This window comes from Actinia tenebrosa, unplaced genomic scaffold, assembly GCF_029948245.1.
Source record: "Actinia tenebrosa isolate PJP-AT-01 unplaced genomic scaffold, QUT_ActTen_1.0 PGA_scaffold0__85_contigs__length_37466705, whole genome shotgun sequence".
NCBI classification, from domain to species: domain Eukaryota; kingdom Metazoa; phylum Cnidaria; class Anthozoa; order Actiniaria; family Actiniidae; genus Actinia; species Actinia tenebrosa.
In genome coordinates, this window is record NW_028292569.1 from 28,941,523 (window position 1) to 28,966,473 (window position 24,951).

General features: G+C 38.1%; 1 protein-coding gene across 1 annotated transcript in view; it reads right to left on the bottom strand.

The window, feature by feature from the left end:
- Window positions 1–2,474: 2,474 nt before the first annotated feature.
- Window positions 2,475–24,951, bottom strand: part of LOC116286609 (uncharacterized) — a 45,456-nt gene continuing 22,979 nt past the window's right edge. The window contains exons 14-43 of the mRNA XM_089039172.1: window positions 21,184–21,265; window positions 20,484–20,552; window positions 20,213–20,314; window positions 19,941–20,021; window positions 19,472–19,525; window positions 18,982–19,129; window positions 18,131–18,412; window positions 17,728–17,859; window positions 17,173–17,342; window positions 16,624–16,761; window positions 16,159–16,225; window positions 15,246–15,345; window positions 14,475–14,582; window positions 14,285–14,363; window positions 13,737–13,826; window positions 13,591–13,657; window positions 13,242–13,424; window positions 12,437–12,760; window positions 10,875–11,078; window positions 10,396–10,554; window positions 9,759–9,979; window positions 8,930–9,264; window positions 7,789–7,983; window positions 7,225–7,380; window positions 6,626–6,924; window positions 5,871–6,041; window positions 5,395–5,598; window positions 4,241–4,313; window positions 2,973–3,112; window positions 2,475–2,604 (exon numbers count right to left, since the gene is read on the bottom strand). Coding sequence (XP_088895298.1) covers window positions 2,591–2,604; window positions 2,973–3,112; window positions 4,241–4,313; window positions 5,395–5,598; window positions 5,871–6,041; window positions 6,626–6,924; window positions 7,225–7,380; window positions 7,789–7,983; window positions 8,930–9,264; window positions 9,759–9,979; window positions 10,396–10,554; window positions 10,875–11,078; window positions 12,437–12,760; window positions 13,242–13,424; window positions 13,591–13,657; window positions 13,737–13,826; window positions 14,285–14,363; window positions 14,475–14,582; window positions 15,246–15,345; window positions 16,159–16,225; window positions 16,624–16,761; window positions 17,173–17,342; window positions 17,728–17,859; window positions 18,131–18,412; window positions 18,982–19,129; window positions 19,472–19,525; window positions 19,941–20,021; window positions 20,213–20,314; window positions 20,484–20,552; window positions 21,184–21,265 — 4,447 coding nt within the window. The 3' untranslated portion in view covers window positions 2,475–2,590. The remainder of the gene's footprint in view (window positions 2,605–2,972; window positions 3,113–4,240; window positions 4,314–5,394; window positions 5,599–5,870; window positions 6,042–6,625; window positions 6,925–7,224; window positions 7,381–7,788; window positions 7,984–8,929; window positions 9,265–9,758; window positions 9,980–10,395; window positions 10,555–10,874; window positions 11,079–12,436; window positions 12,761–13,241; window positions 13,425–13,590; window positions 13,658–13,736; window positions 13,827–14,284; window positions 14,364–14,474; window positions 14,583–15,245; window positions 15,346–16,158; window positions 16,226–16,623; window positions 16,762–17,172; window positions 17,343–17,727; window positions 17,860–18,130; window positions 18,413–18,981; window positions 19,130–19,471; window positions 19,526–19,940; window positions 20,022–20,212; window positions 20,315–20,483; window positions 20,553–21,183; window positions 21,266–24,951) is intronic.

Consider the following 24,951-nt stretch of genomic DNA (forward strand, 5'->3'; position numbering starts at 1 on the left):
TTCAAGTTTAGTGTAGTTTTAAGTTTCCGTGATTTTCAATTCTCATTAACATAAGTAAGTGTTTTATATTGCAGTGTAGGTTTTGTCTGACGATAGGATTTTCAAGGAGTTAGGGATTTATTTTAATTAGGCCTTTCTTTCTCGTGTCACTCAATAAAACTAAATGAATAAACTATTTACATAATAGTGTTACACATTTAATACAATACAAGTGGTCCACCAATCTTTTATACATTTCGAGGGGTGTTACATGTCGTGCAGGCAAATTTGGTTTCCTTATTTTCAAAAGCAAATTTAGATTTCTTGATGAACAAATTGTTTTCTTGATTCAAATAAAACACGCAATTCTAAATTATGACTTACACCTATTGCAGAATTGATAAAAATAAAAAATAAAAAATAAATTATAAATATTTTTTCAAATTTCGAGCCTAAAGTCTAAAGTCTAAAGTCTAAAGTCTAAAATCTAAAGTCTAAAGTCTAAAGTTTTGGCCTTCCATCTTATCTCATTGATCGTCTCCACAGTGTACAGAACACAGCCGCGAGACATGTCGTGCAGGCAAATTTGGTTTCTTTATTTTCGAAAGCAAATTTAGATTTCTTGATGAACAAATTGTTTTCTTGATTCAATTAAAACACGCAATTCTAAATTATGACTTACACCTATCATGAAGAAGAATTAAAGTTTTCATAGTAGATTTTATTGATGATATTCTTATTTGCACTTTATTTGATAAAAATAAAGTTCTATTCACAAAGGAAAACATCAAAGCCTCTCTCGTTCAAAAAATGCGTGTCTCAAAAACATTGAACTGTTTATTATTTAACTGTTATGAAGAATATTCCCTGTCTTTTTTTAAATGAATATAAAAGGGCGAGAATGTCTCTGTACGTTGATATAAACACGCTGGGAGCTGTAGAGCACGAAGGAAGCAAGCAAAGGAGCACTATAGGCGTAGCGGAGCGAAGTGCTTCTCTTGCTCGCTTTTCGAGTGATCTACTACAGCTCCCAGAGTGTTAACATTACAGTACAGAGACACTTGTATGATTTCGATAGGTGTTCCGTGTCGTGCGGCAAATTTCTTTTTTTTTTTCAAAAGCAAATTTAGATTTCGTGGTACCCAATTGTTTTCCTGTTACAATTCTTAATTACGCAATTCTTAATTATGACTTCATGTTTAAATAATATAGCGACTAACAAGTGCGAACAATGACGACCTTTTTTGAGATAATCTTGGAAAAAATTATAGTTGTCATAGTAGGTATTACAGATAATATATTTTTTTATTTGACTTTCACTACCTTCACGATAAAAAACACCTCTGAAAAATGTTTATTTGCACTTTATTAAAAAAGGGTCATCGTCGCTGTGACAACGACTCTCTTTTAATAAAGCGCAAGTAAGATTTTTTGATGTTTTTATCATGCGGTGCAATAGATGGCTCGCATTTAAAGAGGCACTTGGAAGAAAACGCCCCAATTTTTGAAAGTCCAAATGATCAAAGTATTTGAGGATAATATGACTCAATTATAACTATGTAAACATGATTAGTGAAAATTTTAGCCTGGAAGCCACTTGAAGATGAGAAATTTTGATTCAAAAACGAAAAGAACAATAGGGTTGAGTAAATGACGTAATTTACTCACAATTTAGCCATGAATGAAATTGTTCATTTTTACCCCCACTTTTTACTGTGAAGAAAATATGATGCTTGGCTACTCATATAGATAAGTTTAAGGTGGAACCAAACTAATTCAGAAGCGAATTTTGGACGACAATTTTATTCCCCCTCCCTTCGCAAAACTATTACTGTTAATTTAACTATATTTTTCATATAATGTACTTGGATTATCCTAGATTCTAACATGTGTATTTTATTTCAAGATTTTTTAGATGTTTAGCTTATTACGTCCAAAAATCAAACAGCTGCTATTTTTAGTTTTTGGCTTTTTTCTCCTCATCCTAAGGTACTGATTTTTCCTGAAATTTTCAGAATCTTATCATCTAGTACTATCGCAGCCTGTGCATAAATTTGGATGAAAAGTCTTGGGCAGAAAAAAAGTTATGACGCCGTCTTGAAAATTCAATCCAAAATTTTAAGCATATAAGACATCGCGCTGGAGGAACATTAACATTGAATGGATTGCCTTGAAGTTTTCACATGTCTATTTGCGTTTCCGTTGCATTAGCACCAAAGCAGCGCAACCAGGAGGGCAAGCAACGAACTGGCCATAAGGTAGTGTTTATTGCTCTGCCCACCGAATCACGCCCAACAGGAGTTGTTGCAAGGGGTCAATGGTTAATAATAATAATGTGTATATTAAGTAGTGTTTAAAAAACGAGTAGGAGTGTTTTATCAGGTATAACAGCACGAGGCGTAGCCGACTGCTTTTATACCTGATAAAACACGATCTACGAGTTTTTTGAACTACTAAGACTTCCAAATAGAGCATAAAACTTCAAACCAGAGACATTCTTAGATGCAGCTTAATTTATTGAATCCAGTTTGTCAGATTAATCCCCAATCTGCACTAATTTATACTATGATAGTTATACAATGAATGGTATGCGAGGAACCGTTTTTTTTCTTTATGGCGGTAGTGCTGAAAGAAAAGAAAAGTACATCAGTTCGATTGCCCAATTCAATATTTGTAGGTTTGTTCGTCTGTTCTTTACTCTAGTTTGCTCGTTTGTCCATATTTTCGTTCATTGCATTACTTTTGTTTCCCGGGGGGGATTTGTTGGTAATTCGTTCCATTGGTTCCTTATCTGACACCGTAGTTTAGAAAAGATTTTGGTCAACAACTTTTAAACCCTTTCAAATAAAATTTTCTTCAAATCTTTTGCATGAACCGAAGTTCTAAATATTTGCCTTTTACGTAAAGACGGCCGTAGTACAGTGTATTAAAACCTAAATGTTTGCAGTTTTGTGGCCGCATTTTATGTATGACAGTAAGAGTAGATTACTTACGAAGCTTGAAGAAATCCAACGAAAGTCTCGCCTTGTTGCATCCAGAGTAGTATATGAGGTACCTGTTTTCATCTGGCCATCCACCCAGTGGATGAACACAGTAATTGTTCTTCTTGTTTTGGAGAGATTTACTGGATAACCTGAATGAACGACAAAAAGGTTTATAAAATTCGTGAACAATTCTCTACTTTCAATCCCCATAATACTTTGCGTCTTTGGGGGGTAACCAGAGGGTAAAAACCCACCTATCTTGCTGAAGGCTGTTCAGACAATGTTGACAATACCTTGTTTAGTATCCAAAAATAAAATGAAGAAGTTGAAAAACAGAAAAAGATAGAAGCTTGAAGACGTTTAAGGTCAATTTTAAGCATTTTTTCGTAAGTCAATATATTTTCTGTAAGACCAACACTCTTGATGATCTGTACACGCAAAAACAACTTGGAATAAACTGATAATCAGTATTGTACAGATAAAAGCATGTATAGTATAAATTCAATTGAGAAACCTTTCAATTTGGGACAGTTTTTTGATTGGTTACCCCCCAAAGACGCAAGACATTATGCGGATGTGAAAGTAGAGAATAAAGAATTACTGAAAGTTAATGAGTGTGGTGTCACAGCAGGAAATATACCAAAACTTTTCTGGGGCAGTAAAATATCCCGTATAAAACATCATTGCCTTACTCAGGGTTTATAGAAAGGTTATGGCAATTCTGTTTCTCATAATAATCAGTGTTTCAATTTACAAATGATGACAAATAAACTCAAATTCCTATAATGACATCACACTCATTTGCGATGGCACTTTAACTATATCTATATCTTAATAACATCTCATAATCTTATATAAATCTTTTATCTACTTATCATTAACGTAACTTTTGTAGTATACCGTGGAAAATTCTCACGGTTTAGAATATATCAGGGTAAACCTGAAACACGTAAAGTTGATGAAGTAAATGAAGACTTAGGGACAGAGCAGACGACTAATGAAAACCAGTTCACTCGATACTTCTCGTTTGCGAGTGTTCACAAATTGGTGAAGGATCGGGTACAACTTCACAGAAGCTCTTTTTTTCGGTTTGAAAGAATAGAACGCAAGACAAAAATTTTTAGCTTTTGAAAACAATCTTCCAAAAGTGCCAGTTTTTACCATTAACTGCTATTATCAGAAAAGTGGGCTCACATAAACGAATTGCTAAATATTTATTAGAAACAAAGGTGTTAGTAGTATTTCAGTGCATATTTAATGTATAGGGATTCACTTGCCTTCTGTGCATAGAGACATCCTGAGGACACGAGTCTTTCAGAAGCAGTTTCCTGTTGTAATTAACCGAGTTCCCTGAAACGAAAGCATGTGAAAGACCATAGCCTACCTCGGTGGTTTGAAACGCCTCTGAACAAACGTTTTCCTTTCTGTGGTATTTGTTAGAGGACTAATTTTTCAAATAACCAACTAGTCCTTTTGGTGGTATTTGTTAGAGGACCAAGTCCTTTTGGTGGTATTTGTTAGATGACCAAGTCCTTTTGGTGGTATTTGTAAGAGGACCAAGTCCTACTGGTGGTATTAGTTAGAGGACCAAGTCCTTTTGGTGGTATTTGTAAGAGGACCAAGTCCTACTGGTGGTATTAGTTAGAGGACCAAGTCCTTTTGGTGGTATTAGTTAGAGGACCAAGTCCTTTTGGTGGTATTTGTTAGAGGAACAAGTCCTTTTGGTGGTATTTGTAAGAGGACCAAGTCCATTTGTTGGTATTAGTTAGAGGACCAAGTCCTTTTGGTGGTATTTGTAAGAGGACCAAGTCCTTTTGTTGGTGTTAGTTAGAGAACCAAGTCCTTTTGGTGGTATTTGTTAGAGGACCAAGTGCTTTTGGTGGTATTTGTTAGAGGACCAAGTCCTTTTGGTGATATTTGTTAGAGGACCAAGTCCTTTTTGGTCGTATTTGTTAGAGGACGAAGTTTTCTTGGTGGTATTTGTTAGAGGACGAATGGGATCGTTACTTCTTTTTATATTAAAGTTCGCCATTGCCCACAATGTTGATCAATGATGTGGCTCTGCTCGTAAGTAACTAAATATTTTGTATTATTAACCTGACAGGCCATACACGACTATATGTTCTCGGGAGAAATCATTCAGAACTCATTGGAAGGTGCCATCTCCAATATCACAGAATGGCTGGTCTTCAGCTAAAATATAAATCGTACACGGAAAAACACTGTGGAAAGGGGGAATGAGAGAGATAGGGATGGAAAACGCCAAACGAAGTGCATACCGAGTTCAGAAGCCTAATGTATCACCTGACACGATCTAAACAATTGAAGGTAAAGAATTAATCGTGGATTGTCTTTGTTGTTTGTTTGTTTGTATGTATGTATGTGTGTATATAGGATGGTTTAAGAGAGCTATTAAGCATGACGGTCTTACCATCAGGACAGACGATTTTGCCACTGCATTTATGATAAATCATGCCATCCGCGTCAAAAACGAAGTTCATGTAATCGGCAGAACAATTCGCATCGGCTCTTCTAAATACTAGGGCGTGGCTCCACGTGGTTGTGTTTTCTTTAGGGTCGCAGTCACCGCTCTTGGGCTGAACGCAATATCCACCGTAGCTCCGAATAGGACTTTCTATGAAGAGTAAAGGAATACACAAATAAACGAGGACTAGATGTGAATTATCGAAGAAAAATACCTAACATCTAGATTTTAGTAAAAATAATATGCATCTCAGTTGAATAATTATGAAGAAGTGTATATAACAATGCAAGAAATCTGGTTATTCGGTTTTCCCTTGCCTAAAAATCTCAGACAAGTTCAATTCGAGCTGTGAGTTAGTCATACCCTTATTTTGATTAGTAGAGAGGTTGTTTCAAGGTATTGATAAATTCGAAGAAAATTACCTGGGCACGTGTAACAAGGTTTTTCCTCCACTGTCTTCTTCGATGCACTGCACTGAAGACCTCCGCATCTGGGTTCGGGGTTGGTACAAGTCCTACGGCGAACTTGTTTGCCATCTGCACAAAGTTTGTCACATTTCTCCCAAGCTCCCCATTCGGAAAGGCCACCATCAACTATAACAAAAGTATAAATTTCATACTCTATTAATTGTTGGACGTATTAGTCTTATGTTTTATGGGAATAATTGGGCCCAACCGTATTTCTTTTTTCGTAGCTACTATGTCATCGTCTTGTAAGTAAGTAAGTGGACATACTTTCAGATAATACAGTATCGACGTGTTATCGATCGAAACGTTCGACGTAGAAATTTCTCAAAAAAAACAACAACAACAAAAAAAACAAAAAACAAAAACAAAAAAACAAAAACAAAAAAAAATCAAACATGTGCACAAATGTGCTCAAATTTCTCCTCGACGAACAGAACTAATAAAGGTGCGTGCTGGCATTAATTGTCACCTTCCTAATTATATCCCAATCAATGAATTGACTCACATAAATTTATTAATCTCGTTGGTTCATGATAAATAATGATGGTTCTAATGTAAATATTATTAATGATGATCTAAATACTAAAATCGTTTTTCCATTTCCTAAAAAAATGTATAACAAATTTTAACGAACCCGATGAAGAAAATGAAATTCATTTTCTGATGAAAGAACAAAAGGCGTATTAACACAAACGAAATATCAACATTACCAGGCTGTCTGTCCAAGTCACAGTCATCTTCATTAACCCAATACCAAATGACCCCAGGATTCATCATGCCTCCGTCACGTATCCACTCTGCTGGGTGTCTATCCGTGTCACCCCAAATAATGGATCCAGCTGGGTAATAGGTGGTGCTGCTAGAAGTTGTCAGAAGGGCCTTGTTGGATTGCCCGTTGGCATCAAACCATGGCATCCTATTCTGCACTGTTCTCCACCAGGATAATGTCCATGCATCGAATTTCTGAAGTAGGGTTACTTGTGTTTGTGAAGTAGAGGTGAACATAAAGCTGTTGACGAGTGGAAATTAGTAAACATACTCGCTTTTATGTAAAAGACAATTACACATTTTGGGGATCTATTGCGCACTCTCACTGGTTGTTTGGAGGTCACGTCGAAGTAATTGAAATTAAAATAACTGACTGAATAGCAGTTTTTTAAATTATTGTCCGCACAGAAAACCATTTCAAAAACAGCTACTAGGTTATGTTCATGGTTCCATCAAATAACGGCATTTTAAGGAAAAAACAATCAGTCAAAGAAATAAAAAGCCAAAGAATATGTCGATAGAAAGGATATAGTTTGCCCACCTGTAGTCACGTGGTGCACTCCACACTCCTCCCCAGTGTCCGCGCTGGTTTGCATCCAATTTGTACTTGAATGTGGTGTTATGTCCCAAGTTTTTGATCAGGTCTGCGTACTTTAGGATTGAGTAATCATCTGAGGTTGATGGTCGGTATACGTTTCTGCATAAAGAAGTGACTTTTCAATAAAAACAAACAAACAAAAACCAAAACGACATACAAAAACCCAGGGGCACTTGCATGAAAATTGGAAATGATTTGAACCTTGTTTAAACTTAACTACATGGCCCCATTAGATGTCAATTTTCTTCACATCCAAAAGTGGCGGATAAAAATTATCAATTATTGTAGCATCTCTCTCTGGCTTCTACCCTTCTGCTTTCATGTAAATCAATTTAATAATCTACCAAAATATTTTCGGTCAGTTTGGCCAGTGTAGGGAGGATATGGACAATCCCAAAACAGCAGAGAATACATCTATAATTAAACTCGAAAGTATAAGAGAGTTGTGAATAAATGTTGTGTTCCAGAAATGCACTTTGTCGAGTAAGAAATTCTAGTGTAGCTCACCTGGCTGGTACTTGGTCACGTGTCCAGCTGTTATGGCGACTTGTAACCACCAAAGTAAATGCACCAAGATCTGACGTCATGTCACAGAATACAGGAAAGTACGTGGAGTCGTTGACAAGACGTATCATGTAATAATCATCTTCATACTTTCTTGACAATCTCGTGCCATGGACCTTGATATCATTGCAAGAACGTCTAGGGAAGAAAGGTGCATTATTAGATTATCACTGTAAGTATGTGCATCAGTGATGCCCTTTTCATGAGCCAAATTACTTTCTGTATTTAACAAATATACATCAGTTTTTTATGTGTCTGTCCTCTTATTGACGATAAATTGCGTCATCACATTGTCAAAGTAGTGTGGATCCACGAGGCGTAGCCGAAAGAGCGCGCGCTCGTTGACGTCAACTTTATCTGTGTGTCCTCTTATTGATGATAAAAAATAACCAATCAGCGCGCGAGAAATTTGTAAGTTATTGTAAAATTTTGAATTGAAAAAAGGTTCCTTCTCCAAAAGAAACTTTAAAACAAAGTATCAAGATGATTTTTTGCTGTGTTGCCTTTATTCTTCTCGCAAATAACACAATTACAGAAGTGACAACGATAGCGAGACAGGAAACAAAAAGCAGCAATAACTCACTTCTTTCAAAGAGAACAATTTCTTCAGCATCTAGCACCTTGTTCCTTCTCTTAGCGATTGTCATTATATGACTATGCTCTTGGATAACAACAAAAAACAACGACGACAACAACAAATACTTCAAAAGCATCAATAACCGGCACACTATCTAATGAGATTTACGACTCCATGGTGAACGGTGGAACCCCTAACACTTCTTACAACCCATCGCACTTGATTAATGAACGCTTTTCTTTTAACTAATCCACTCTTTTGTCTTTTGAATGTTTCTTTCATTCCCTTGCCCACCTTGTTCTCATTGGTTTCTTTTGTCGTGTTCTTAGTATATAATCACTCCTTTCTACCACCTCCTTCTCTTTTACTCCGACGAAGGACTAGCGTTCGTTTTTCATCTTTTCACGGTGTCAAATTTACCCTTTTATCATTACCATTGCACTTGATAAGGCAGCCGATAGATAGAATTAGAAATAAAAAAACGTATTCATTATTAGGCAACCATACCTTGTTCCTTCCCTCATCCAATATCTGACAACTCCAGGGTTTGGCTTTACGTCTGGTAAATATGATGGTGATTCTGCTGATCCATCGGCGTAAATAATGGACCCAGATGGGTCATTTGCAATTGAGCCTGAACTCAAGAAGATGTTGGCTGACAGCGCGAGTCTTGGCATTCGTCTCACTAGATTTGTATTTTTGTCAATGCCATTGAAATTCTCGACCATTTTAACATTTGTTTGCTTGTCACAAGTTGAGATAAATGTGTACTCCCTTGGTGCAACGAAGATGCCACCATACTGGCTGGAGCCATCAGCTTCGATACGATACTGAAAGGAATCCTTAGAAAAAAATAAAAATGATTAGTTCGTGGTCTCATTTTCATCACGAAGCTGGGGAACGTTATGACACAGCTAGAGTATTATGCGCGCTCTGACTGGCTAATCTGCAACGTATGTGAGGGTGCCGTAACTTGAGTACTGCACTATGACGTGATTGAAAAGCGCACACTATGTATTAAATATTTTCTTAGAATGAAAGTAGAAAAATATTTCAATGATCAAAGAGGTTCTTTGGATTTACTATGTTTTAATGTTATAACTTGAAAAAACCTCTGGGCTGATCAAAAACGGGGTACGGCTAACTCACAGATCGAACTCTGAAACAACGTCTGGGCTGATCAAAGCCATTGTACGCTTAACTCATCGATGACACTGAATTTTAGCAAAAAAAATGGACAGCAAGCAGCACGTATACATTGAGCTATGGATTCACTTGGTTGACTTTTAGGGGTCTGCGTGGCATTCCTTACAGGCCGCTAAGAAGTACGACTTACTTGAGAGACATCGAAATCCTTGATGGCATCTGCAAACTCAAGGATAGAGTAATCAGCGTCTAGTGACGGTTGGTTGGAATTTCTGTTTTTCACATTGTCCACTGACCATCCTGTGTGTGTTTTACTCGTTACTAGTAATGTCCATCCACCACCTTGACTTGTCAGGTCACAGTAGGTCTTCACTTCTTTCTTACCAGGAGGCTTGATTGAGTAAACTCCATCTAATGAAAAGTTAATTAGTTTATAGTCATAACCGCTTTTTAATCAACACCACCAAATTTTATATTGATGCCTTGAAAGAACCTCAAAGCGGATCAAGTCAGGGCGAATTAGGTTTTGCGGATGGAGGAAAAGAGGAGATACGGAGAAAGACCGTTGAAACTCTACTTGCATGCGATCTCGAGACCAGGATGTATTGTCGAACTTAAGACCCAAGAGGCGAGAGGCGAGAGGCCAATGATTCCTCGAAATCAAATAAACGAGCACTTTGAGGTTTATTATGATTTCGGGCAATAGACCTCTTTAGCTAGAGAAAGAAACTATACTCAAGAGAATGGCACGTGGTTTGAAATGCACAAAACATTACGCCCGAAGAGGTCTATTTGCCATTAGATGACATTGTTCTTCCAATTATTACCTTTTTGCGGAGTCGTTTGTAGACCTCTCATCTGTACTTCCATACAAGATCTTGGTAACTCCCATGGTCCTTCACGCACCCAGTACCAAATATATTCGGGCTGTTGTTCCATCAAATGTCCCCTGATCCATGGTGCAGGATGGTAGTTTTTTTCATTCCCTAGTAAAAAAAAAATGGCCAAATCTTATGCACTTTTTCTACTGTGAGAGAGCTTTCGCTCTTAGTCGTAACAAAATCGTGCATTACACGAAGTACAAAATCTCTCTACAATGGCAATAATGAAAATTTGTTGCGCGCGGTGTGATAATACGAGTAAAATTTGCTCTGCAACTTGAAATGCAACATTGTTGATGCGTGACAAGTTGCACGATATTGTCCGTATTATCGCACCTTGAAAGAAGGGCTTTCTCGGCTTTTTAGGAACAACAATTCTTTTTAAGGAAGATATTTCCGAAAGCAGTTATGTTAGGTGTACATACCCGTTATTGTACCCCACCAATTCGAATTAGCATCCGCAGATGTAGTCAGCTTTGCTCCTGAGATCCAAGGCATTCGTTTCTCTATTCCATTATTGGCATAATTCCAGTTATCAAATTTCTTTATCAGTTGGACATTTGTTTGTCCATTAGTAGCTGCCGTGAAGGTGTAGGATCGATCAGCTTCCCATATTCCACCCCATCGTCCTAAAAGATTCAAAAACAACTCAGTTAATGACTTGACCATTTATGTTCATATAATAAACCATTTTAGGGCAAAATGTCAGATCATAGGTAATTTTCTTGAGAATATGTATATATTTATACTTCGCTTGTCATGTACAAAAATTTCAATGCAAGGCTTTAATAGATAATTACTGAGGCACGCAGCATTCGTAGATATAATGCAGGCAGCTGAAGGCGTAGCCCGAAGCTGCCTGCATTATACCTACGAATGCTGCGTGCCTCAGTAATTATCTAGTATAACTGTTGTTCTTATCAAAATCCAATTGTTTTCTTTCTAGCTTGTTTATCATAGAAACAAAGCCAATAATGAATGAACTAAATATGTCTGATTTTCCTCTATGCATTCGTTGGGATAATGCAGACTGAAAACAATGGATTTTGATAAGATCAGTAATTATTCGTGCATAATGCTCAATGATTTGTGAAAGAAGAAAAGAATAAATTTAAATTTGCACGTAGCCTCGTACTATAAAAACTTTGTGTGTGTCAAGCGAGGCACAATTGTAATTGTTGCTTGTAATTCACATCATCACACAATTGTCGAAATTTCTATATAGCAAATCCTTCATCGTCTCATGTATACTAGCTCTGACTATATTCTGGCCAATCACAGGACATGATTCTTTATATATTTTAAACATATTTTAGGCCCGATCCATACGTCGCGCATTTCATGTGCCGAACCTAATAGTATCTATTTGGCACATGAAAGGCTCGACGTATGAATCAATTAAGTTCGGCACGACTGGATTAGGTTCGACACGGTACTGAGCTCTACCACGCCAGTCGAGCTGCACGGCAAAAGTTCAACACTGATTCAAACGTCGAGCTCCTGTTGTGCCGAATCAAATGCATACATTAAAAATAGGTGAGCCCCGACCTAAAAAGCAGCGGTATTTGGTAATGAGTATGTGCGATACGGTTTTTTTTAAAATCTTCTGTTGGTGTACTGAGTCCAAACCGTCTCCCACCACCCGGCATTTCTTGAGAGGTGGCGACACGATCTCGCAACGATCCCCGAAGTGTAAACACCATTTTGTAAGGAAAGAAGCAACAGCATTACAGCGAAACTAGCTATATGTCTCCTTCTGCTAACAAGTAACAGCATAGACTGCATGATATTTTGCCTTCTTGCCCTTGCATATCGAATAGCACGGAGAAAAAGTAGTCTTTTTGATCGTCCGCCATGTTTGTTTTGATTTGAATTGTTTCAATTTACCGTAATTCCGCTGACTGATTTTACTGCTTACTCATGCTCAGAGTATTTGGCTCAACACATTAGGTGCGACGTATGAATCAGAAGAGATGATGCAACTAACCTCTGCTTTGCGCTTCTAAGCGATACTCAAATTTTGAACCAACGACATTTAAATTGTTCTTGATATCATCAGCATAGTTTAGGATTGAATAATCGCTTGTCAAAGATGGAGAATCTTGGTTCCTTAGTCTCACATTTTGGGACGTCCAACTATTGGTGTGGCTTGTGACCAATAGCGTCCATCCACCACCATCACGTGACATGTCACAGTAGGTTTTGATTGGATCTTTATCAACGCCATAGGGGTAAATCGCGTATACTCCGTCAGGAATATACTTGTTTTCTGTCGTTGCAATTTTCTGGAGTTGACGACAAGAATGAGCACCTGAAACAGTTTGAAAACTCTTTGTTAACAAGTTGGTTCTTCTTTAATTATGTGGAAAATACGATAGCCTTTTTGAAAGAAAAGAATTATTCTCTTTCCATGAAGTGTAGGACTTCCTAGGACGTCTCTACTGCTACGAAAAGCTAACGCCCAAAATGTCAGTTATGAGTATGCCGTTTCTCTGTTGCTCAGGGTTAGCCTCGATTTTGTGTAGAATATTCATGTGTTCGAGTGAAACTCCGTGGAATTTCAAAGTGTTTGTATTGTTGTGCGTTTTTTAATTCTCCGATGGTATTTGTAAATATTTAGACACTGGTTAGAGACTAACCCTGAGTAAATAGTCTGTAATCAAGGAACACAGCGGTAATTTGGAACTCGCAAATGATCTATTCTCATAAGGCTAACTTTGGAAATTGAACTTATGAGAGAAACTAGTGATATAACAAGGACTAATTGAAGGGAAAAAGTAGCAAGAACTTACGTGGACAAGCATCCGTGTTGCAATCACGCTGTTGCTGTCTTTCTCCTTGACAATCTTTGCCGCCGTGCGTTGGGAATGGATTATTACAGAATCGATGTCGATTTTGTGTGCCTCCGTTACACCCTGCAGTGCACGTGGACCAAGCAGACCACGCGCCATACCCACCATCACGTGGTATCAGAGCTTTTCAGAGGAAAAAAATGAAGTGAAATCAGATTTAAGAGAGCATTTTGGAAATTTTAAATTCCAAAGTTTGATTAGCGCAATTTAAATTTGATTTTAAGAGGCGTCTTTTAATGTTTATTTTATTCCTTCAGTTTATTAGGTTCACATTGATATATTCCGTTACCATTGACGCATGCTGAAGCGGGATCATATCCAGCATCACAATGACATACGCCTGTGTTTGTACACACCTATGAAGTAAAAAAAACTCGGTAAGTTCTTATATTTCATTCTTAGTGTAGAATAGATTTACATTTTTCGAATACTTACTCCTTGCCCATTACACTCTTTGCCATTGGTCGTGGGGCAAGCTTTAATGTTCAGCTCTGCGAACGACTTGCACTCGTAGTTGCTACACATCTACAAAATAAAATGATACTTAGTGACGAAAAAAAAGTCTAAAAGTCTCTTAGAGGTAGAGAGCCGCATGCTTTACTTGGCCTATCCATTGACTTACTAGCAACCTTCTGATATAGACCCCTTGCATGTGACGTCAAAACAGCTCAATTTGGAGTACGAAACCAAAATATTTCATTCTGAAGAGAATTGGAAACCTATTGTTATGTCCTTCAAATTGATCAGTATTCCGACGTGCTTCAAGGGGTCTATTCCTGGTTTTCAATCACTCCCAAGAGAATGTAATTACAAAAGACACGGCGGCCATGTTGGATGATATAACAAAAGAGACTAATGACGAATCTCTTGTTGAATTCATCCAACATGGCGGCCGTGAAAACCATTAATACAGGGTTTTCTTGTCCTTACATTTTTATTACAAGCTATTTTTAGAAGGCTAAATGTTTGTAAATCATTTGTACCTTTTGGTCGCCGCACTTCGTACCATCGTTGACCATACCAAGACCAAGGAAGTCAGAGTTAGTTTTAAGAACAGCCGCACTGGAAAAATCAAAGTCAAGCTTAAAGCTTTACTCTTGACATTAATTGGTACAATAGGATTTTTTATGTACTTGCGTGACAAACTAGAGTAACGCCAATGCTTTGTAGTACCTGCATTGAGTAGAGGCATCAAGCGTGAACTTTTGGTACGTTTTTCCGTAGTCTACTACAGGGCTGTTTCTGCTTGACAAACACTGTATCTGACCACAGTGAACATCGCTGGGAAAAAAATAGTAAGATATTTTGCAGTAAAGTTTACCAGCGAATAAATGGCTGATACTAAAAACGAACATCTTTGATTTCATGAAAAGACTCGAAACGTCATCAAGGATGGTGTAGTCTTAGTACACTCGCCTCTCACCACTCGGGCCTTGGGTTCGATTCCTGGACTTGGCATCACATGTGAGTAGAGTTTGTTAGATCTCTCCCTTGATTCAAGGGTTTTCTCCGGGTTCTCCAGTTCTCCAGCATCATTAAGTAGCCATGCCCTGATTTTGGTTAGCTCAGAGGTTGTTTCGGAGTATCGGTAAAGTTAGTTTATATTTTTTGGCTTACGCATGCTCACTGAATGTCTTTATGAAATAACTGCTCGAAATTTTGCGTTCTGATTGCTTGGGAGCTCGTGCTTTATGATAGCACACAGCACGCGCGCGCACTATCAGTTTTGTCATTCATGTAATTTGTATTTTATAAAAGAAATAAAAAACTTGCTTGCTGTGCAGTGTGGAGTTATAAAGCACTTGGGGATTGGCAGAACAATCGAGAACTGTCGAGAAGCACCTAACACTTCTCCTAACACTCCTCTCGTGTTCTGTCAACCCCCGCGTGCTTTATAACTGCACACAGCACGCGCGCGCATTTTCTATTTCTTCAATTACTCACCTCGCTGCGCAGGAAGAGTTAGATACTGGATCACAAGTGCCGAAGCCTTTAGCTTCCGTGTTGAGTTTATCATAACATCCTTGATTAGCATTGTTACTGTCTTGAAATTGAATGGAATATATTCACGATACATAAATGCAACCGGGGGCATTATGGGATCATTTTGGAAGGATTTACGAATATTTTATATCATGGTTAGATTTTCTTAATGCAGTTAAGCGGAAAGTTCATTGATCGAGTTAGGACCAACCTAAGTGGAGTATCCTCATTAGATATTATTAAAGATGAAAATTAATATATTTTAATGGAGATTCCAAAAGTATTGACCTCAACTTGAAACACGTTCGTGGAGGCGTGACGAGTCCAGTTAGCAACAGTAAAAATACACCAATATTTTGCAATAGCTGTTTAGGTAATTATACGACATTCGTAAAAAATCACAATTTTGGAACGTGAAGTAATCCTGACCAAATTTGGCGCTTCCTCCACTTCACTTTCGGAGATGATATCTAGTTATCACCTTCATCTTTATGAACAATTTTATATTTTCTATGGTTAATTATGCTGTTTAGAAAATAGTTACTTGCTTACCAATTGTCCCTTTTCTCATTCGGTAAATACCGCTGTGTTTTAAGACTGAAGACTAATCTGCACAGGCTTAGCCTCGCTTAAGAGCAAGTCATTTGCAAAAGTCAACAAGGATGTAAAGAATTTGCAGCTTAAACAATACCAATGTTTTGAAATCCCACGGACTTTTTATGGTATCTGTGAGTAGCTGACTTATAGACGAGGCTAAGCCTGTACAAATGAGTCTGTGGTCTTCAGAGACAGCGGTACGCTTCGAATGCGAAACTGGTGTATTTTTTGTAAAAACATGTCGTAATGAACGGTCATAAATGGGGTTTCTACTTACCAGGCCCCCATAGATCTCTACACTGAGTGTCTCTAGTCTCTGCGCATTTTCCCGAGAAGCAATAAGACTAAAAAAATTTAAAAAAATACTATTAGTACTTTGTTAAAGCTATATGTAGTGATGAGAAAATTATCAGGCCATCTCCCTATTTCAGCATACCTAGTTGAAGGGTTCGGATGGGGTTTAACAGTTAACTGACAATTGGTCTAATAAGTAATAGTTAACTGGACAGATAGCTTTAAATTCGTAGTTAACAGTTGAATGGTATTTTATTATTTTGGTTAATATTTTGGTCAGCGAATGTAAAATTATTAACAGTTAACTGACAATTGGCCTAAAAACTGACAATCGGGAACCCCAATCCGCATACCCCATTATTAGGAATATTTTCAAAAATGTGCGATTTCATTCCCAAAAACACTTTACTTGATTCAATGTCTAGTTCTAAAATCGAGCGGCCCTTACATTCGAAGTTACACTGTTGCCACTTTCACTGTATTTCGTCCATCTTTTCCCATCCTGACTGTATTCCAGGAAATAACCGGTAACCCAATCGTTCCAGTTTCTCCGACCTTGGGTACCTATTTTGTTAATAGTTTGAACCTATTCCAGGAAGAAAAAAATAGTTAAATTAAATAACCTTACCGTGCCACCCAAGAACTTCAGCTCCGACACAAATGAACTGACAATGTCAATAGACCTCCTCGGCTCGAGCATAATGTTTTCCCATTTCAGACCACGTGTCTTTCGTGTCGTTAAAATTGCGCTCGCTCTGGGACAGGGTATATGAAATCATGCTCTCTCCTCTCTGGAATCTATTTTTTTGCAATACCGGAACAGGGTATAGCTTTCAGCGATCTTGCTCTGGAACAGGCTATGAATTTCAGCGATTTTACTCTGGAACAGACATGGTCAGGGTTCAGAGGGCTCAGCGGCACATCCCTACCTTAAACGGGCAAGAATACCCCCCCCCCCCCCCTTCCCGGGTCGTAAGCACAGGGAGCCATGATTTACCTTTCCCAAGTCAACCTGAAGATATTCTGTGTTCTTTTTTTGGGCAGCGCACCAATATTTGCCATTGTGTAGTCGACCAAAATGTGGCGAATCACTCCCACGCGAAGACGAAGCTGTTATCTGTTCATCAGGGATTTCTTGAGTTGACAAACCAAGCGGCATTATGCAATCTATAAGAGACAAAAAATCCTCGAGCTAATTCTTAATGAATGGGAGGACATATATAAATACGAAAATGTTAATGTTTTTTTACAAAAATAACAGCCATTCCAGTTACAATTTTTTTTGGGGATTGAATTGTAGACAGTTGACTCGTATCTACCAATATTTTTCTTGTTGTTGTCGGCCATTTTTCTTACCAATTTCTTATTTGCAAACCAAAATATTTCAGCTGTTTCTGTCAATTATTCTTTCGAGGTTAAAGTGGATAATGGTGTAAAATAAATTAAATGCTGTTTCTTCTTGACAAACACTGTATCTGACCACACTGAACATTGGTTAAGTGAGGTTAAGGTGGATTATGGTGTAAAATAAATTATGGGTATGTCTACTCACCTGGTTTCATAAAGAACAGCTCCAATCTCGTTGCATCGCAGCCGCCATATATCAGTAGCTCGCGGTCGTTACCCGGCCAACCGCCATTTGGATGGACACATTTACCTGACTTTACATGCTTGAGTGAGTGTTCTGGGGAAACAAAATTTTTTCATTTGCAACGTCAAGTACTATCTAAGAGGGGGAAGTTAGACGACTTTGCTACTTTTTTGGCATCGAGAATAGACATTTCGAAAGGTTAACCAAACTGAGAAAATTAGCCTTCACTGGTGTGATTTTAACTAAGTGTACGTATTACAACAAGCGCAAATGACTGTGAAGCACCTTAAAAGGTTTGTGTATCTGCGTGGGAAATTACATCTGATTCAGTGAGATTTTTTCTTAAACTTAAGATATTACTTACTTGGCGTTCTTATGAATTTGGACCCTTCGTCTGTACAGGAGCTACTTATCACAAGTCTTACACCGTTGCTCGTTCCTCCATTTTCTGGGCACACTCTTCTTCCACTGCTGTGATGCCAAAGGACTCCATTTGCGTCTAATCTGAAGTCCATGTACTTTTCCTTACATAGTCTTCCCGACTTAAAGACAATTTTGCTGTTTTCATGTGGAATCAGCGTTTCATTTTTCGGTACAACGCAGTAGTCGTTGTATGCCTTGATTGGAGTAGGGCTTGTTGGAATGACTGCAGACCGTGGAAAAAGCAGTCAAAATCATGAGGAAAAAAAGAACATAAAGGAAAAGCAGAGCAAGAAGAAAAAAATCATGGAGTTGAAGATGAAGAAAGAGAAAAAAAAGTTGGTAACACTTATGAAGATGAAAAGAAGAAGAAGAAGAAGAATGAAGTTGGTGATAATTATGAAAAAGAAAAGAAGAAGATGATGGTGAAGTTAAAGATGAAGATGATGAACGAGTGAAACTAGAAGATGATAATGATGAAGAAGAAAAAGAAAAAGAGGATGATGATGACGATGATGAAGAAAAAAGAAAATCAAAAGGAGCATAATAACGAGATGACGATAATTATGAGGGGAAAAAAAGGAGAAGAAGAAGATGATGATGCGATGATGAAGAAAAAGAACGCTAACCAAAAGAAAATGCATGAAGCGTTGTTGTTTTGCGCATCGTAATGCAATGCGCAATGACGGTTCACAGTATGACACAGAATGCATACTGACTCTCCGGAGACTTCCTTCCATCATGTTATGATATACTATAACAAGTCGCCTCTTTATAAAATCTATGTATTTTTACCTTCATTAGCGTTACATCCATAGAGCTCAGCTCGCATGCAAATCCACCGATACCAGTACTGCGGGTTTATTCGAACATAACGAGCCTCTATGCGTGGAGACAAGCTTCTCGTCACGACACTGTTTCTATTTGAGTTACCTACAAACAACTGAAGAAAACGTTGATAACAATATTGATTTATTATCAAAACCAAATGCTTTTTGAGTGTCTGGCTATGAGGCGGTCATTCTAATAGTCCTCGTTATAGTTCCCTGCGCCATCTTGAATGACAACCGTACCTGTGCTTCGAAGCGAGATGAACGGCGATCTTGCAATGATAGAGACCTTGTTTAACAACTTGGGCAATAGTTCACATGCCTCTATCATTGCAGGGTCACCGCCGTTCTCGCTTCAATGCACACATACGGTTACCTTTCAAGATGGCGCAGGGAACTGTGTAGGACACTATTGATACGATAAGCTTTTTGTGCAAGGCGTATATTATACTAACCTTTTGGGTTTGGTTACATGGTGTTCCATTTTGAATGTAGCTGTTGGCGGGGCACTGAAATGCAAAATCAGGGATTTAGTTTTAGTATGTAGCAAAATTTTGTATGCTTTAAATATCCATTGGCATAAAAACAAACAAAGTAGAGAGAATTATTTGGTCGCCTTAAATGCTCTTCTACAAAAGTATGATAATAATGAGTAAATAAATAAACGCGGTTCCCCTACAAACGATCCTCCAGCGTGAGACAAATCAATAAGTATATAATTTATTATAATTTCCACGACGAATAATATTTTTCATGAAAAAGCTTTTGTGCGATTGATCTTTCAGGGTCCTTTTTATTACATAGGCCCTATACACTACGCATTCTGGTCTCAGTAGCATCGTTACAAACAAACACCATATTAAGCTTAACAAATAAGCAGGATAAACTTTTTTATCAGCAATATAGGCATGCGTATATACTCACATCTCTGGCATTCCCTGGACAGTACTCGGGTACATCACAGTCTGTTTGGGCAGGTCTACAAAGAGTTCCTTGTCTTTTGTACTTAATAAACATTTAACATAACGAAATGTTAACATCAAATAGATTACGCAATGCAAAGGGACGAACAAAATAATGAATATTTAACACATTTCACATGGTATATCCTTTTATTTACCACTTATTCCGAAAAAAAATTGCTTGACGTTAAAATTAGTTATTGTTAATGAGGGGGTAAAAATATGGCACATTACCTGGCAATCCTTGCAGCAAGAATGATGTAAGTCACTACAAACAGCCGAGGGCTTCAGTTTACATGCATGTGGCTGACAGCAGGGATCTTTAATTTTGCACATCTGAAACGATGAAAATATGATATATTATTTTATTCGTTTCATGGGCCAAATAAAGCACTTTAGGTCCACTGTAGCAACTGTGATATTTTTAACTTCGTCTGTCATGAAAACATTAAAAGTATGAGAAAACCCTCTTATTTATGGTAAAAAAAACCCTGTTATTTATTACCTCTGGAGTTCCACAATCACACTCTTCATCTCCTTCTTGTATTCCATTACCGCACTGAGGGCGCAGCACCTTGAAAAATAAGAGCAAATCCTGGTATTATCAGCGGTCTCACTATTGCGCATGTGCATATGCAAGAGGCCACTGATGAGCATAATCATTCAGTTCTGTTTAATGTTGCAGCCTGTTTGGAGGTCGTTTCTTGCTCCTCTACCAAAACTACTGGAGTAAAAAAGCCGTCTTTTAATTGGCCTAGCATCTCCGACGTTTATTACTCATTCCAGGCAACCATGTCCTTATTTCCATTCAAAGGTTAGTGAGATTTAAAAAAGCATTATTTAGAATTTTAATTAATATTTTACAGGTTTGTCAAAATATTATCTTTAATATATTTGAGTAGTGTCTTTGAATAAACCGGTTTCGCATTCGATGCATATCGCTGTTTTTGAAGACCACAGACTCATCTGCACAGACATAGCCTCGTTTATAAGTCATGCAGCTATTCACAGATACCATTAAAAGTCCGTGGAATTTCAAAACATTGGTATTTCAAGCTTCACATTCTTTGCATTACAGTTGGCTTTTGCGAATAAATTGCTCTTATGAGAGGCCAAGCCTGTGCAGATGAGTCTTTAGTCATAAAACACAGCAGTATTTACCGAATGAGAAAAGGGACTATTCCTTGCCAATGACTGTAACTTACCATTGGTTTGTTGTATAGACATTGGTCATTGATTCGCTTCATAGATTCCAGACTACAATTGGAAAAACCAGGAACTCGGGTTCTGTAAACAAATGTTTGATAATAATCAGTTAAAAAATAGATGGTGTTATTGTACGTCAATGTACGTCTTTATTTATTGGGAAAACTCTAAGATTTTTTGACATGCTTGTAGACGAATATACATCTTTACTTTGGGCGTAATATTCTGCCCATTTCAGACCATATGTCACTCTTTTAAGAATAAGATTCTTTGCTTTAGTTGTGTCCATACCCTTGTATCTTCATTAAACATTAAACAAAGAAATGATACTCTAGGGAATGACACATGGTCTGTAATGGTATATATTCGTATTTTATCGGTCCGCGCGAGTGGAGCACCAACCATACTTAAGGTGGCTCGACCCCCTCACGCTTGACCGCTACCCTACACTTTTGGAACGCTAGTGCATAAACGTCTTTTATCCGACTGCAAATGTTTTTTGCACATAAGTCACATAAAGATTGAATTAATGTTTGATGCAGTTTTTAATGAGATCGGACGTCATAACACGTAATTATGATGAAATATTTGTTTTCGTTTAGAAAATAATTTTAGCCTTGCAGAGCGTTCAACAATAAAATGCTTCGTACCACATAATTATATACTAGATGCCTCCATTTGTAGGGATTTTTGAAAAAATCTATCTAGCTAATAATGAGATATTTGAGATTATTTGAATATAGTGCATAATCTACTTCAAAACTAAACAATGGATTTCATACGGCCGAAATTAATATTTCAGAGCTATATATTCACATAAGTCATTGCTCATTTAGTTTTACTCTGTATCTAGTTTTAAAAGGAACATTTTGAAGGTAATCGACTTATGCGATTTTGTGAAAACGTATAGTGCAGAAGACGGGGTAAACATTTGATGCGCACTTTTCATCGCAGTGTTCTATTCAATCTTACTAGATCTTCCATTATTCTAAAATTCGCTGATCATTTCTCTCAAAACTACGTCAGGATACAAATTTGAACTTAAACTAATATTACACAAAATTGCAAGACTATTGAACTCATTTAAAGCGGTCTAAAGCGAACGAGAAATACAGAAAACATTGATCGTTTCCCAACGATTTGATGCTCTGGGAATTCTATTGTTTGCTAATGGCCATAACACCAAATTCTTTCGCACCATGCACGGTCTGATCTCGCTTGGCCGCTTTCCGATTCGGCCTTTATTTAGCATTGTAAATCTTTAACAATTTGGTTGTTTTTAACCAACTATAGTATGTTTTTCGTTCATGAAAAATACAGCTTTGTTCGCTTCCTATCACGGGGTCCCATCAGTAGTATAGGGGATGGGGGTTCCAGCGCAACGACCACCGGAGGATTACCCGTCTAAAGTACCCCCCTCGATTCGTACCGCGATTACCCGCATCCCGTGTTTATGTAGTTAAATATGTTAGTCTATATATGGAGTGCGAAGATTGTAAAGAGTTTGCTTATGATTTCTGTGTAAAGTGCTTGAAACCCAAGTTTGTACCTACTAAGCCAAATAAGTATATTTGTTGTGGTAAGAAAATGCAAATAGAAGATGACACGTCAGCACAGTGTTACGAATGTGGTAAGAATATTCGTAATGCCGTACCAAATGCTACCAAAGAGCAATATTACGCCAATGGAGGTCGTAAGAAGACCCCATACAAAAGAATAAAATACTTTAGGGACTGGATGAGTCATATCCAAGGTTATCGGCCGGTATATTTAGACAACGAAGTAAAGAAGAAAATCATAGACCACTTGGAAGAGCCAACCCCACAAAGTCTACGGAAGACATTGAAAAAATTAAAACTAGGGAAATATTACAAAGCTATTCCCTATCTTTTGTCTGAAATTACCGGTAAGTCTATTCCCGAGGTTTCTGATATGACAAAAGCCGAGTGGATGTTTTGTCGGCTGGATAAGGATATTCCTTATTATCCTGATGTAATTTACGAAATATTTTACAAAATAGACCCCAACCACCCCCTCTTGGGATGGATTCCCAGGCGATGACATCACATAGCAACGCCAACATTCCTCTTCCTCATAGCAACCAGCGTTTTCCGAGCACACGATCAAAACCCGAGCACACGACCAAAACCCGAACTAAATATAAAAAGCCGAAGTAAGTTGGAAATGTAAACAACCTCGGCGAGAAACTAATTTGCATATGAACCAGACAGCCGGCGTTCAATATGCAAATAGAATCCCGTCACGCTTTTTTCGAAGTAGATATTTACTGAGCAAGCTTTCTTTGAAGCTCTTCTTTTGCTTCTTGGTAGATCTTTTTGCGAGATTCCTCGGAAAGATCTTTTACGACTGTTTTTTTATTCCTTATGTCCGACTTTAATTTCTCGTACTTTTCCTCTTCGGTCAGAATAAGCGAGAATTCTACGTCGCCTATCTTTCTGTCACGCAGAGCCTTTGAGACAAGATCGGTAATTGTATTTACTTTAGCCCTTGACAGAGCTATTGTCGTGTCATGCTTGGATATTTTGCTTGACAACTGCTTCATAATACCCGTAGCAACAGCTGAAATAATACCACAGGCTGCCCCAACGCCAGCCAAAGGAACTCCAACAATTATTCCCGGTCCAGTAAGCGAAGTAGCAACGCCGGAGCCCGTTAACACAACAGAAATGGATCCTGAAGTTATCGAAATCTTATGTAGCGTAGTCCGGGCTCTGACGTACTTTTTTCGGACTTTTTCATAGTGTTTTGTCTGCCCTTCCAAGTAAGCCAGGATTAAGTTTGCTTTATTCAGACGAAAGTTTTCAGCGTTTAGTTCGTTAGGACCCTCCTTGGGAAGTTCAGGATAAAGTGGAGGTGCTGATGGTATAACATCCTATTATATATACTAATGTACGACGCTTTTGGAAATAAGGTAGAGGAGCAGCCACATCACGACAACCGGGATTACTGGAACTGGAGGGCCTTTAGGAAGATGTTTCCGCACGCGGATGCTAGTAAGTTCGAAAGGAGACCCGATGGGATTTACTTCAACGGCTCCAGAATGTACAGCAATGCGGACTTGGAACATTCAAAGCTGGAGCAAGTAGGTAATCAGGTACAGCAATTAACGATTGTGCACTCCCCAGCACCTAAACCCGTTCATAAAGAAAGGCCACCAAAACCCGAGCATAAAGCACCCAATTTTCCTAGAAACTTATTGTTAACCACGGAAGATTACCCATTTTACGACCCTGAAGGTGGTGTAAACAACTTTGAAAAGCTGGTAACGCACCTGAAGATTTCAGTTGGCAAGCAATCGTTTGACATAGTATTGAGAAATGTTTTTAAAAAAACGATGTTAAAGCATACATCAGGTAAAGAGGCCAGGGAATGGTTAGCAGGACCCTAACATGCGGTATTGGCCACAACAGTTAAACTTTGCAGTTTGGGCTGCCACTAAAGGTTGTGGTGTTGCCGCAGACATGTTTCATATTCCGATTATGCAGTTTCACGTTGCCTTTACGTTAAGGAGGTTACTATATGAGCTTAACGTACCCCTACCGGGAGATAAGGCGTTCAATCCAATGAATAACCGATATGACGCCGCCGCCCTGGAAAGATTGATGAATGAGTTCGAACTGCGGCAAAAAGACTTTCGTTATAAGGAGGGTAAGACGCATGGGTTGGGCATCGTTTATGTTTGGTCGGCCACCGGCGAGCGGCCGGCGGACATGGAGCACCAAGCATACCCAAGTAATGAGCTAGAG